General features: G+C 39.8%; 1 protein-coding gene across 1 annotated transcript; it reads left to right on the top strand.

The window, feature by feature from the left end:
• Positions 1–2,308: 2,308 nt before the first annotated feature.
• On the top strand, positions 2,309–14,537 carry pkp2 (plakophilin 2). Its single transcript, XM_030720438.1, has 13 exons — positions 2,309–2,593; positions 3,855–3,925; positions 5,785–6,413; positions 6,506–6,644; positions 6,798–7,005; positions 7,221–7,398; positions 8,798–8,915; positions 9,166–9,327; positions 10,536–10,712; positions 11,131–11,284; positions 11,372–11,558; positions 12,475–12,547; positions 13,875–14,537. The coding sequence occupies exons 1-13, from the start codon at positions 2,407–2,409 to the stop codon at positions 13,935–13,937; spliced, it is 2,346 nt and encodes a 781-aa protein (XP_030576298.1). The 5' UTR covers positions 2,309–2,406; the 3' UTR covers positions 13,938–14,537.
• Positions 14,538–15,038: the final 501 nt, after the last annotated feature.

Here is a 15,038-nt window from a genome sequence, read left to right as displayed (position 1 = left end):
TTACAACTTGTGAAAGTCAGACACTGACTTCTGTGTATGGAAAGTCACACCTGCTGGACCCATTCCCTTGTATCTGTCAGCGGTTTCCTAAACAGCAGTGCCGTGGTGCACCACGGGGCACGGATCACAAAGACAACTGACTCATAAAAAATACAACCTACTGTTAGGTCCATAAGTTACAGGACAAAGACACGTGTTTTGCAGTTTTGCCTCTGTACAACGCCACAGTGGATTTAAAAAAAACCTATGTGTAGACATTGAGGTTTGATGCAAGAGGGTTTAACAAGAGTATTGTGTTAACTGTTTAGGAATTGCAGCTGTTTTTATGCGTAATCCCCAGTTTTCAGATGCTCAAATAATTGAACAATTAGCAAGCAGTTTAATGGCCATGTGAGGCCTCTTCCTATTTCATGACATATGAAGCAGACATGGTATCAGAAATTGATTAAAAAAAGTGTTGAATTTGTATTTTATAGCTTTTCACTCAAACTTTAAAAGTGAGACCAAAGAGATGTCAGTGCAAGTGAGGGAGGCCATTATTAGGCTGTTAAAGAGTTAATGCACCGGTCAGGTCAGAAACACCGAAAGGCCTGGAAAACCACAGTAGACTAAAGGGGATGATGACTGAAATATTTTCATGGTTAAGAAAAAAAACACCTTATCAAGTCAAGAGGCAGGTGTGTCATCAGGTCTACAATAAAGAGCCGCTTTCATAAATGTAAATACAGAGGGTTCAAAACAAGATGCAAACCACTGGTTATACTTAAGAAGAAGAAGGCCGGATTACACTTAACTGGGAAACATCTTAAAGAGCCGGCACAGCTCTGGAGAAAAAAAATATTTGGACGGATGAAACCAGAATGATGGGAAGAGAAAAGGAGAGAAGCAGCTCCTGATCTGAAGCATACCACATTATCTATGGTGGAGGCAATGTTATACCATGTGCATATATGGCTGCCAGTGGTCACCAGTGTTTATTGCTGATAGAAGCAGCAGGATGGACTGTGAAGTGTACAGGGCTATGGTCTCTGCTCAGATTCAGACAAGGGTGATTAATTAAAATCCACCATGGTGTTGTACAGAGGCAAAACTACAAAAAACATTTGTCCAACAAATTATGCACATAACTACGTGTCACTGTGTCCATAGCAGCCTGCTCCAACTCTGAGGCGTAAAGAAGGGTGTAAATCTACTGCAAGTTAAACATCAAAACTAGTTAAATGTTCAACTTTGTGAGTACAAAGCAGGTATGATATTTTTTTTTTTTTTTTAATTGTGTTTCTTGTAGGGGGAGTATTCAGATCATAAATAGAAGTGGTAATAACACTATGATAAAAATGTACTTTTTCGCCCCCAAAACCTCCCTAAACTAAAAGTAGCTACAAAAGTTTGTCAAGCAAAATGTAGGCACCCTGTAATAGTTGTGTTATTGGTTAGCCTATTAGTATATGACTGCTGATGCATTCATGTGAGGCAGCATTTTTATTTTGCTCAATGTGAATCTGATTTTAAAGGATTAATTTCACATTTTGTCCTTTGTAAAATAACCTTTAAACCTTTAACACTAGAACTCCAAGAATTTTAGAACTAAAACTCCCAAGGCAGTCATTCTGACTGCCTTGGGAGTTAAGATAAGATGAGATAAACTTTAATGATCCCATGATGGGGAAATTTGCACATCACAGCAGCTCAAGTACAGAGAAAGATAAAATAAAATAGAAAACACTATATATATTAAAAAAAATATATCAATGCACATATACATCAAAACACTATATACATTTGTAGCCAGTAGTGAGCGATTTGTAGACAGCATACACAATATACATTATGGGTGGGAGTGTAGATAGATAAAATGTATATGTAAAGGTACACTGTGTGCATAAGTGATGGCAGTAGAGTAAAGTGTCCAAATGACTCATGACATCATGGGCTTCATGACAGTCTGAACAACACAAATATGAATTTTTCAAATGCGACCCAGGCCACTTGTTTTACAGTCTAACTGCTGTCGGGATGAATGAGCTGCGAAAGAGCTCCTTCCTGCAGCGAGGATGTTTCACAGACTCCAGAGTAGTATTAAAGTAATCAGAGCACTGCCGCTGTTTAAAACCATTTCCCTCTGCAAAGGAAGTAATACTGAAAATAAAATGACATGTCAAAGAAAAAAAAAAAAAAAAGGCCTAGAATTAAAGCACACAGTTAAATTCATACAAGAATCACAGATATATCCTAGCGGTGACACCTGACACTTCAGGTGCGCCTCTAGCCCCGCCCTCCTCTCCGCACCTGAGTGAGAGTGAGAGAAACAAAGCAGCGTCGACTATTATACCAGGATCCGTATTTATATGATTAAGGGGACTAACCGACCTTTTGACTCTTGGTGTGTTTTCTTCTTTTTTCACAATGGATGAGGTGTTTTTTAAGTCGGCGTTACCTGCGCACGAGTCCTTTGTGTTTGATGACACCAGTCTGGCTCTGCCGACCGATCTGCGATCCTCGACGCAGCCCGATTCAAAAGACCGGAGCCTGCGCGTTCACAGGCAGATTCAGCTCTCGCTGTCCCGGAAGGCTAAAAAGTCTCTGTCAAATGGTAATGTTCATTTTGAAACGCAACTTGAAATGAATCAACATCATGGTTTGACACAGTTATGAGAAAACGGGCGCAACACGAGGCCACTCCTAATGAATGAATACATTTACAGAATGGTCTGTGCCCATGTCTAATTTTTGAACTTTAGGATATGAAGGATATCCAGTATTGTACTTAATAATAATGATAATAGCAGTACAGAGTTTTTCCTTCTGCCCCACCCACTTAATTATATTACCCTCTTAAATAGGTCCAAGTTGGAAATCCATTCCATAAACTTCCAGACCCTTTTCCCTTGGCCAAACCCTTTCTGTGTCCTGAGGCTGTGCTCTGTGTTACCTGCAATCTACTAGAGTTAGTTAGTATAAACACAGACATTTCTGTAACTGGATTGCATGCATTTAGTTAATAATCTTGTCTAACAGGTTTCTGCAGTTCCCCATAAGTGATAACTGCGAGAACCTGAGTTTACTATGTCACCTACTGACCAAGTTAAGTCCTTATGTATTAACTATTGGTAGCCAAAATAAAAAAGCAAATACACAGACAGGTGACATTTAGAGGAAAAAAAAAAACATTTGACCCCGACAGTTAGAGGATGTATGTTTGTGCACTGCTGGCAGGGTTCAGATCTGCTTGTCCTCTTAGAGGGAAGGATCTTTGCAAATCCAGACAGAGCTGTTCTGAGGAATCAACTTTGTCCTGTAATTAAATATCTAGGAATTGTCTCTTCTAGGATGACAATACATACAGCACAAGAGGTCACGGATAACGATCACGTAAATCACGTGCTATTCCCATGACAATCACCAGATGTCAGCCAAATGGAAAACATATTTTTGGACCATCAAGCAACCAGATGTTACAGCCCTTCTGAGTTATTGTGGTCCATTGTTCAGGGTGGGAACATATTCAAGAAATGGATAAATAAACAAATATTTTTTTCAAGATTTTTTTTTTTTATTATACATACTACAAACAGGTCTATTGTGTAACTAAACATTAATAATTAACAGAGAGTATTTAATGTCTGATCCATTTTATTTGCTATCTCTCTCGCCCATCTTCCTTTAAAATTGTGTGACGCTCGTTTTACAGGTTGCACACACGCCTGCAGCGCTGTGAGTGTGCCACTGTGCTTTCACAGCTCAGGCAACCAGAGTAGGAATCATGTCCCAGATACGAGGAAGTGCTACCATACATGCAGGCAATTACGGCATGAAACAATATAGATTAACAAACCCTCTATGCCTTGTTTCAGGTGGTGTCTATTCACAGAAAAATAAAGCAAAGAGCTTTGATGCTGCAGATGGATTTTTTACAAGCACAAAGGTAATGCAGTTCTTTATTTATTATTTTATAGCACTTCATGCACCATCACATGCGCACAAACATTTTTGGAAACGTTTGTCATCCTAATCAATCACTATAATATTCATCTCATGCCTGTTTTTAGTGCTTAAACTGATCTGAAGTATGCAGATTACTCACAGATTCCAATCAAGTGCAGTCAGCTCAGTACTTTCCTTTTTTAATTTCTCCTTGTACATGATGATTATAAAGGGATAAACTACTTGGACTTGTGGCCTCATACTGTACTGCACTTGAAATATTGTACTCCATAATTTGAATGTAGTCAAATGGTTCTGTGTGGTTTCCTGCTGTTGCTCACTGCTTGTGCACAGACTCCAAAGCCTATTAAATGAATCATTGTATTCTTATCTTATCTGTTATGCAGCAGTGTTTGCTGTGGGTGTTTGGAAGCATGAAGCTTAAAAAAGAAGAAGCAGTTTATTACTAAAAAAGCCAAAAGCTTTTTGCTTTTCAAAAAAAAAAGGATAGATTAATTATAAAAACATGGATGTAGCCATTGTGACATTATGATTTGAGCCGTACAGTCATCGCCATCTTTGACCTTATTGAACAAGAGAGGGAAGTCCTAAGTTATCCTCCAATGCTAAGTGACATACAAATAAAATATAAATACAAATAAAATATTTGAATTTCACTCATCAAAACTGAAGTGCAGACTTCTTGAAGAGACTGTTAGTTTAAGTAATTGCATAGCAAGCCATATTATTTATGACATAACTGCATTATGACTCAGTCTTTCCTTGCAACTAGGAAAAATCAGTGGATGCTTAGAAGTGGGTGATTGCATGGAAGTGTATTGCATTCAGTGACTCCATATTATTACAGATTGCATGTAATTGCCAACCTGACCCCATTCAGTTTAAAACTTATAGCAGACTGACTGTTTCGTTGCTGTTTTATTGCCATTTTGATGCACCAAAGTCACTTTGAAGATGGCGACTGACTGTGAGTGGTGGCAAAACTGGTTCGCGTCTTCAAAGCAACCATTTTAAAGGCAACAAGACTACAAGCTCATTGCACACAGTCATAATAATTTTGGTCATGCGGCGGTCTCCACCCACTGTTTTCCCTTGTGTGAGTCTAGCATGAGAGGTTCGATTCAGAGCCTCAGGTTAACTGAGGTGAATCCTAGCAGACAGTTAGTGGCATGTGCTGCATTGACCTGTGACTCATCCTGGCCACAATCCAGAAAGCAACTCAGTCACTCATACAATTTACACAGCTGAGATAAAAAAAAAAAAAAACAACTCACTTCCTGCACTGTTGTCACAAAGAGAAAATAGCGATTAATACGGAAGGCTGTAAACATGTTTGTTTCTTATTTAAAGTTGGGCATGTTAACAGGAATCTATGAGGACACACTTCCCATTAGACATTTGAGGAAATGCAAATTTCATTCCAGCCCATCATGAGGAAAATAAATGTTAGAGCAGCTTGTGTAAATAGGCAGTTATTAAATAGGCTTATTGTGGAGTTGCTTCTATTTCTATACAACATGAAGCTGATTAAGGCAATAATGTATTAAAGAAATACGTCATATATTTTAAACCACACTGTATTCCTTTGCACTAAAGTTTGTTCTGTATACCAGTGCACAGTGATAAATGCATTGGCATGGGGTTACCACAGACCCCATTGGCTTATATTACTTATTAATAAAACTCATTGCCTATACAAGACATCATAATGATCTTAATTACTGTGCAGTGCTGTCCATTTCTGACTATAATGGCATACAAGTATAAAGTCCCACACAATGAAAGAGCAGAATAACCACGCCGCAGTGTATTAAAGTTTACTTTGTTTTATTCTCACAGGTAAACAGATCGACCTTCTCCAGTCACTCCTTCTCCAGCGACCATGAACGAAAACCATCCAAGAGAGAGGAAGTCTCCCCTCAAGCAAGCGGAGAACTGCCTCGTGGGCGCTTCCAATACAGTACTTACCATTATGGGATGTCCACCCCCCCAGGACCAAGTCTTTCACGCATCGTGGGCACTCTGCCGCAGCACTCAGCTAGGTCTGCTTCCTTTCACCGCAGTGCTTTTTCAGAGATGCCTCGTGGCACGCAGACATTCGTATCCACACCTGCACGAGCGACCATCTGGCAGAGGCCAGTCAGACAGAGCGTAGCACCAAAATCTGCATTCGCAAGATCTACTCCTGTTCAGCAAAACAGTGAATTTGGTTTTTGGAGTTATAAACAAAATACTGCGAAACAAGAGAACCCCACTGTGCAGAGACCAAATGGTGATCCGACGCTTGGTTCTATTCAGCCTGATGAAGGCTTGTCCTGGCTAGCTCAGGTGAGGAAAAGGAGCAACCAGAAATCCCTCAAACAGAAGTCGAGCCTGCCCTCTGTTAGCAGTGCGGAGGTGGATGCTGGCAGGCAGGTGGAAAAGCAGCTCCCCATTCAGCAGTTACAGAGGCAGAATGTCACAACACTGTAAGACTATTATTCTGTGCATTTAATTATTCAATATGTTCTTGTTGTTCTTGATGAATTATATTTTGAAACATTTGTGTATTCTCACTCAGGAAGTCAGCAAGCAAGCCTCCTGAGATGACATTGGAGAGGGCTGTGAACCTTTTGACCCACAATGAAGAGGAAACACTGATCTATGCAGCCAGTTACATACAAAATCAATGTTTCGAGAGTGCCAAGGCTAGAGAGAAGGTATGTTTAATCATGGGTATCGTATGTGTGATCATTATATGGTAATTCAAATTGGAATTTGTTGACATTTAAAGATGCAGAACACTTATAAATCCTGATGCATGAATCTGTTAATTTATAGTCCACTCTTTTTATTTTTTATTTTTTTTCCAGGTCAAAATTCTCAGTGGGATTGGAAAGCTCCTGCAGCTACTTAACAATGACAGTGAGGAAGTGCAGCATGTTGCTGCTGGGGCGCTGCGTAATGTGGTTTACCTGAAGGATGAAATTAAGATGGTAGTTATGGAAAATGAGGGTGTGCCCTTCATTCTCAGTGCACTGAATAGCAGTCGTGATAGGGAGACCAGACGTCAGCTTACTGGTCAGTTTCTAGGAATTTGCATGTTTAAAAATACACATTCTAATTTTAATCTAGTTTTAAATTTCAAGCAGTCGTCAAAACTGGTTTTGTATGCTTAACATATGGTTTTAATTCATATGGACTCATGCTCTAAGAGTTACATATGCAGTGTAGCACCAGCTTCTTTATATTTCTGAGATTAATTGAAAACTACTATATTTCCATCTCCCTCGCAGGTCTTTTGTGGAACCTCTCTTCTCATGATGACTTGAAGAAGCATCTAGCAAAACGTGGCTTATCCGTTCTCACCCGCTCAGTTCTGGTTCCCGGCTCTGGTGTTTCTGAAGGCGAGAACCCAAAAGATGAGCTCCTAGCGGATGCTGAGGGTTTCTACAATGTCACCGGCTGCCTGCGGTAGGTTCTGTTTGTTAGCTGTCAGACTACGTTTGCTGAGCTCTTGTTGTGTATGTTATTGATTGGGGTGAAGCAAAACAACTGTTGGTGTCACTGAATTTGCAGATTCTAAGTTGAAGAAGATTTCACCAAATTCACAGATAGGACAAGAGCGTTTAAGTTCTAAAGGGAAATGCATTGTGCTTCTCAATTTATCACGCACACCCACAGACTCCAGTGATCTGTATGAGAGGGTGACAGGGTTTAGATCTGGGACCTCCACATGGATGGGCATAGATGGAAAACCTAAAAGTTGGAAAAGGCAGCGGTGGCGTTATTATGCATAATTATGTAATTATGCATACTGTTTCATGAATAGTTTTTTTTAATACTTGAATTTTTTTATGTAACCTCTGAATTTAGCCAAATGGATAAGTTATTTTTTGACAGGACTGTCTGTCAGCTGTACTATTTTATAAGCAAAGTTATATATATATATATATATGTAAACTATTTTAAAAGCAAAGTTTAGAAGATGCTAAAGCAGCCTAAACAAAGGGTATGAGCTCAGCCATCAGACAAAGTGTCCTGCTGAAGCTTGGCTCTCTGGCCTACCCGAACTAATGTTATGCTCAATTTTGTGCCTAGTATAGATGAGAGTGGTACGTATAGAGAGAGACTGATTGAGAAAGTTAGTTTTACACTTTATTAGTTGAACAACATAGCAGTGGAACAAAGAACTACTTGGTGGTGGGTTCATTTAGCAGCTCTGTGAAACTGTCTGAAACTCCCCAGTCACTAAAATTATAATAAGCAAATAAGTAATTACCACTCAATTTTTTTACAGTTTCTTTACTATCATGCGATTATATCAAACCACAGTTTATCTGCTGTGGTCTGAGATTATGCCTCACACTGCTGCCTTTGACTTGTTTAGACACACACCATCTCTCTGTTTACAAAGCAGGAGATATTAGAGCCACTGCTCCCCTGGCAACTATAGCCAGATGAAAAGAGTGAAAGACTCAATTATTCATCAAGCTCTCTCTTTTCCCAGCTTTGCTGAGCTGAAATCATTCAGTCCTCTCTGACCCAGTGTTATCGAGTTCTCCTTATCATGTTCTAAAGCCTTTTCGCCTCCCAGTGGATGAAAAAAGGGAGGCTGCACAAAGAGCCTCTTATGTGGATTCAGAATGTTAATTTTCGTATTTATTTTCCTCTGTAGTTTGGGCTTCATAAAAAGAGACTTACTAGTCTGGGATATAATTTGTTATGATTGCCAGTGCCATTGGAAAGATGTACAAAATAGTTGCGTGGTTGACAGAAGGATATTTTATAGCATTTCTGACGTTACTAATATTGGTCAGAAAAAAAGCCTATCTAATTGAAATGCTCACAAATGTCACTTTTTTGTTTCTAGAAATCTGAGCTCTGCAGGCCCGGGTGTCAGGAAAGCAATGAGGGAGTGTGAGAATCTCATCGATTCTTTGGTCCACTACATTCGGGGAACCGTAGCTGACCGAACGATGGATGACAAGGTAAAATGAAAATGATGAGCAGAGAAAACATTTGTCCTCACTGTGTCTGCTTCACAGCAAACTGCTTTGACTCGCAATACTTTTGTTGCATGTTTACATGTAGGAATTTTTACTTGTAATTTCAAACAGATATAAACCTTTGATGAAACAAATTTTTACTTTATAACTCCCTTTCATGTTTCTGTTGTATCCTTGTGATTAAACTGCTCGCCAGACAGTGTTTGATTTCTTATCTCAATCTGCTCTGAAGTCGACAGAGAACTGTGTCAGTATCCTGCACAACCTGTCTTATCAGATTGAGTCAGAGCTTCCGCAAAAGTGTGCCCAGGTTCCCAGAGAATCTCGCCAAGACTTGGATACCGAGCCAAAAACTTATGGCTGTTTTTCTTATCGCAGTGCCAAGATCACAGAGGTAATCCCTTTACACGTTAATCCATCCAGACAACACAAGAGATTTGCTTATGGTTTAATATCTGAGTGTGAGAGAACAGCTTTAGTCATCTGTAAAAGAGCTCATTAGAACATGTTCATTTAGCTTTCTTTTGTATTATGTTGGTGGTGAGAAACATCCAAGCATATTTTTTTTCATCTGCAGTAATTTGATTTGATGCTATGGCTCTGTTCTGAGACCTCTCTGCCTTTTCATGGGTCTAAGATGGGGAGAGCAGCAGCAGGAGAACAGAGCAGGCATCACTGACAGCGGACGTGACATTAATTAAGTCAAACACAGCGTGAAAAAGGAGGAACTGGGGTGGAAGTGGATTTCAAAGCAACTTGCAGATGTAAAGCAAATGTACAGCTGGTAAACAAGCTAAAGCAACTTGAATAACCCGCTCCTGAACCATCAGCTCAATTTCTGTTAATATTGGGTGACACTGATCCTACATTAATCAGGCCGTAAGTGGACTGATGGCAGCCGATCAGATAAAAATGACTAAGTCATAACATTTGTCCTTATTTATGTTTATAACTTCTTGCCTGCTTGGCTAGTGCTATCCTCAGTTTTAGCTTCTTGAAGTCATTGCCTTCGTGTTGCTTTTACTGATCAAATCTACTTCCTCATTCTGGTGCTTGGTTTGAACTTTAGGAAGTTGTATTATCCATGTTTACATACCTAAATACACTGAGTTGTTGCCATAAGATTGACTGGTTAGAGATTTGCCTTAATAAGCAGCTGATAAGGTGTACTTAACAAAGTGGCTGGCGAGTTTATGTGACTACTGACTGCATCTCTTTTGAAAACTATAGGCTTCAATATGCTGCTCCAACAGCCTCTATTATTCTGCCTTCCACAAGAATGAAATCTGGCTGCATGGATTTGGTTCCTTAAAGCTAAAAGAGCATTAGTGAAGTCCAGCACTGGTGGTAGATGATGAGGTCTGGATCACATGTCCAAATCCTCCCAGTGTTATTTGACATTATTTTGTCTTTCACACTAAAACTGTTGCCAGAACTTTGAATTTCCAATATGAAAATGTGGGGAAATGGATGCACAGCCAGTCTGTAGATGTCCATACAGAATGTCATTCCTTGTTAACACAGCTAGCTGCCCCTTGTTGTAAATATGGACCCACTGAACCCACTTACTTGAAATCTGACTCATAAGCTGTTTCTTCACAGCATACAGAGCATCAGCTCCCCCTGCTGGAGAAGAACACCAATCCTCATGGCATAGAGTGGCTGTGGAGCCCAATCACTGTCAGGATGTACATGTCACTGGTGGCCTGCAGTACGTGTGACTTCACCAAGTTTGCAGCTGTTGGGGCACTGCATAACATCACAGCTGGAAATGGAGCGGTAAGACGGGAAGGAGTGCAGCTCTGATTCTTTTAATAGGTTCAGTGTGTAAGCAGAAAAGAGACAGGTGTGGATACTGACTCTGACGCTTTAACAGATGCATGTGTGGGTCAAATGAGGTTATATAAATGTGGAGTACTAGTTTAACACCATGTTTAAAGGCATTCATTACCTTTTAACCTTTCACAATGATGCCAAATGCATTATTGCATCATTTGCAATTGCAAATTATACCAGTAAATATTTAATATTCTTTACAGCTTTAATAACTGAAATATTCTTTTGTTTAATCCAGCTGATTATTATGTTTTAGTCTTGTTTAGCATCAGAACTGTGGCTGCTGTCATGTATTCAATACGTAAATCTAATTAAAAATGTTGAATGCCAATATATTTCATATGTGTTCTGTGGTCTGCAGATAAGCAAAGCCCTCGCCTTTACCATTGTTCTGGAGGAATATGGTCTTCTGCAGATTAAGAAGATGTTAAAGTCAGAACAGAGTGGTCTGGAGAAAGCTGCTGTATTTTTAATCAAAAACCTCTCACGCAACCATGAACTGCACCTTCCCATTGGTAATTTTTGATGTCTTCTCAGCGTTTCCCATCATGTTCCCATCATAACCACAAATCACACCTTGAATGGATCTTTTACTTCTAAAGCAAACCAGGTCTTACCAGAGGTGGTGAAAATGCTGCCCAACAGTGACACCAGCACCGACAGCGAGATGACAACGTCTCTGTGTCAAATCCTGACTTACCTGAGTCAGAATCACCTGGAGAATGTCGAAAAGATAATCAAACTCAAATGCCTCCAAAGGATCATCAACATCAGCAAGACAGAAAATGGGTTAGTCACTTTATCAAAATATTCAAATACGAGACTTCATAAGCTCAATGTTCAACCAAGATAATGAAACGTAAGCCATTATTTAACACAGTATGTAATGTTATATAATATACTTCCAACTTTACTTCAAAAGCAAACCTCTGAGGTATCATTATTTATACCTGATTTATCATATTCAGGAGTGCCTTTAAAAAGCGATACCACAAAGTAAGTTCTTCAGAACCCGGGTACTTCAGGTTAAAGTGCATCTGTTATAGTAAAAGCTATAGCCTGTTCATAAAAAGGTACACAAAGGCATCACCATTTTGATTGGTGTTTTGGAGCCAGATGTGATTGGATTAGAGAGTGAAGCGCTAAGTTACGAGCGAGCTGCTTCCGTAGATTGTACGGGTGCATGCCACAGAACCAGATGCCTCCTATTTAGGGCTAATTATCATACAAATAAAATAGTAGAATCTCATTCGTTGAAAAAAGTGGAGCCCAGGATTCAAGGATGAGCATCTACTTGTGCAGCATGTCATTGTGTTTTTCAGCCAGTTGCTATAAAAATGCTCCAAAAGGCACCAAAAAAAAGGCAACACCACAAGCACATTAGAATTAAATTATCTGAAGTGATGCCAAGCAGACAGCAAGCAGGTACAGCTGCCTTTGTTGGAACACCTGCTGACTGAAGCGGCCACTCCCTTATTTATGAGTCTTACCGAAAGCCAAACAGGTGTGGTGTAAGAGAAAAATCAGGCCCTGAACAGCTGTGATTAATGTGCAAGTTAGGTAGAGAGACCAAAATATATATATTTTTAAATATAACAGGAGTCCATGAGGATTTTGGAGTCAATCCAAAGTTTATGATAGGCATTAAAAAGTAAAACTGTGTCTGTGTGATAATATTTTTTACCTTTCCTTCTACTTGTTACAGTGCGAGTCAGGCAGCATGCATCCTGCTGCATGCAATATGGAAACACACTGAACTCCATGGGACCCTCAGAAAAGTGAGTTCCTGCACACACCACACTCCATCATATCATGTGTCACATCCTTTTCTTCATATCTTCAGACTGTGACACTGAATGTGTCACTCATTTATGCTTAAACACACTGCTGCATCTGCATGTGTTCTTCCGACCTCTTTCATCTTAATTCATCTTAATGCATTTGAAGCTTTGATGAAGGTGGTGGCACCGATGAAAAAGACAGGAGGTGGAGCTGCAGGTGACAAGAGTTGAGGAAGCTGGAGTTTCTGTTAGCGGTGACCAGGAGGGACAGGATTAGAAATGTGTGCATCAGAGGAACAGCTCAGGTTGAATGTTTTGGGGACAAAGTTAGAGAGGCAGTGCTGAGATAGTTTGGACGCGTGCAGAGGAGGGATAGTGGATATATTGGACAAAGGGTGTTGAATATAGAACTGCCAGGAAGGAGGAAAAGAGGAAGACCACAGAGGTTTGGTGTGACAGAGGATGCTAGGGATAGTAGGGTGAGATGGAGGCAGCTGATTCACTGTGGTGACCCCTAAAAGGAGCTGCCAAAAGAAGATGAAGAAGATTTGAATGAACACTTTGAGTTTCTGTCACAAAACTGAAAGGTTTATTTTTGGCTTAGAGGGTTGATTTAGTTTCTTTTCCTCCATAAATTGCTTAATTTATGCCTCTTTTCCACTAGTACCTACTCAGCTAGACTCAATTTGGTTTTTAGGGTTATCCATTAGGTGGTATTACCTGGTATCAGGTACTTTTTTTAGTACCGACTCAGCCGGGGTTCCAAGCGAGTTGAGTCGAGCTGAAAATATGAAGTCAGTCTGGATGCCACTGATTGGCCAGGGAGTGACGTCACTTGATGAGTCATGAGAGCGACTTTTTCACAAGAATCAAACCTGCCTTTTTGAAACCTGGCAACACGAACCAACACAGACGTTTTTGTGCTTCATGGCTGACGACAGAATCCAGAGCGACGACGGAGCGACTCTTTGTGTTGCATACAAATGACATCACGAGACCTTTGGGTCACCTTGATATAATGACCCCGCCCACATTGAGGTGGTACTCAGATGTAACAGAAAATGACGGAAACTGAGTTGAGTCGAGCTGAGTAGGTAGTAGCGGAAAAGTGGCATTAGACAAAGAAATGAGCTGCTAGTTATGGATTCATTGGCGCGTGTTGCATTATTTAGCTGTGACAACTAGTATCCTTCAGAAGAACTACAAATTCAGATAATTATTTTTTGTTATCTAAGTCTTGAGTTTGGTACAGTAAGAAGACAGAGCATTATATTGTTTGCACCAGTGTTTGAACGTCTGAAAAATGGCTTCACTTTTTCAACAGAACGGGTTCAAGAGATCTGATTTCGTCAACGCGAGGATAACAAAGGCTGTGAACTCCAAATGAAACTGAGCCCAAGATCCATTAACACTATCGGCACAAATCGCTCACCCTGTCTTCATGTCAGCTGTGTCAATGCAGTGACTGTTTTTTTGTTTTGTTTTGTTGTCATGCTACAACCAAACATTGTGATCTACATTCAAACACCCATTAAAATGTAGACTTTTGTTTGTTTTTTGGAAATGTTTCTCCAGCTACTTGTTCTGCCTTTTTGGTATTAGTTAGCTTCATGTTATCAAACATGTAATTTGATAGGACAAAATGAGAAAATGAGAACCCTCATTTTGTGTGACCTTTAAAGCACCTTTCATTTGTTATTATTCCTCATTAAATATGTCTCTGACCACTGCTGTAGTGCCGTAGGGTAAAAATGACAGATGAATGTAGAGCTTTTTGAAGACAGGAGAGATATTAATCTGAAGACAGTTATTTGTTAGTTGAAATTTGAAGTATTTCTTTATGCTTGTGTTGTATTTTTTTTCCCCCTTTCATAGTGGCATTGTGTTAGCAATAATACCATTTGTTTTTAAGTACTTGAGGTTACAGTGAATACAAGAGTAATACAATTTTTTAATGAAGTTTTTAATGAAGTTTAAATGAAGGCCTTCAATAAAGAAGTTTTGACAAATGAAAGCAGCAATGATTTTTTTGTCTTTTCTTTTCGACAAACCGAATGATGAACACATTAAAGAAAACAAAATGCCGGTCACTTTATTAGGTACACCTGTTCACCCGCTCACTTACACAAATATCTAATGAGTAGACAAGGTCAGGAAGACCTGCTGAGCATCTGAATGAGGAAGAAAATTGACTGTGACTGTGCTGGTGACAGGTGGGTTGGTCTGAGTATTTCAGAAACTACTGATCTGCTTGGAGTTTCCCACAAGGTTTACACAGAGTGTTCTGAAAAAGAGAAAATATCCAGTAGGCAGTATTTCTCTGGGTGTAAATACTTGGTTGATGCCAGAGGTCAGAGGTGAATGGACAGACTGGTTTGAGCTGGGAGGAAGGCAAAAGCAACTCAAAAAAGGTGTGCAGAAGAGCATCTCTGAATCCACAACACATCTAATTTTGTTGCAGACAGCAGCAGAAGACCACACCTGTCAG

The sequence above is a fragment of the Archocentrus centrarchus genome, chromosome 23, assembly GCF_007364275.1.
Source record: "Archocentrus centrarchus isolate MPI-CPG fArcCen1 chromosome 23, fArcCen1, whole genome shotgun sequence".
In the NCBI taxonomy this organism is placed as follows: Eukaryota; Metazoa; Chordata; class Actinopteri; order Cichliformes; family Cichlidae; genus Archocentrus; species Archocentrus centrarchus.
Note: the sequence above shows the minus strand (reverse complement) of the source record. Positions and strands in the feature narration are given on the sequence as shown.

Coding starts and splice junctions, on each gene's coding strand:
- pkp2 (XM_030720438.1), top strand. CDS start 2,407: ATGGATGAGGTGTTTTTTAAGTCGGCGTTACCTGCGCACGAGTCCTTT. Junction 6,414..6,505: donor AGGCAGAATGTCACAACACT/GTAAGACTATTA, acceptor ATTCTCACTCAG/GAAGTCAGCAAGCAAGCCTC. Junction 12,548..13,874: donor TCCATGGGACCCTCAGAAAA/GTGAGTTCCTGC, acceptor CTTTTTCAACAG/AACGGGTTCAAGAGATCTGA.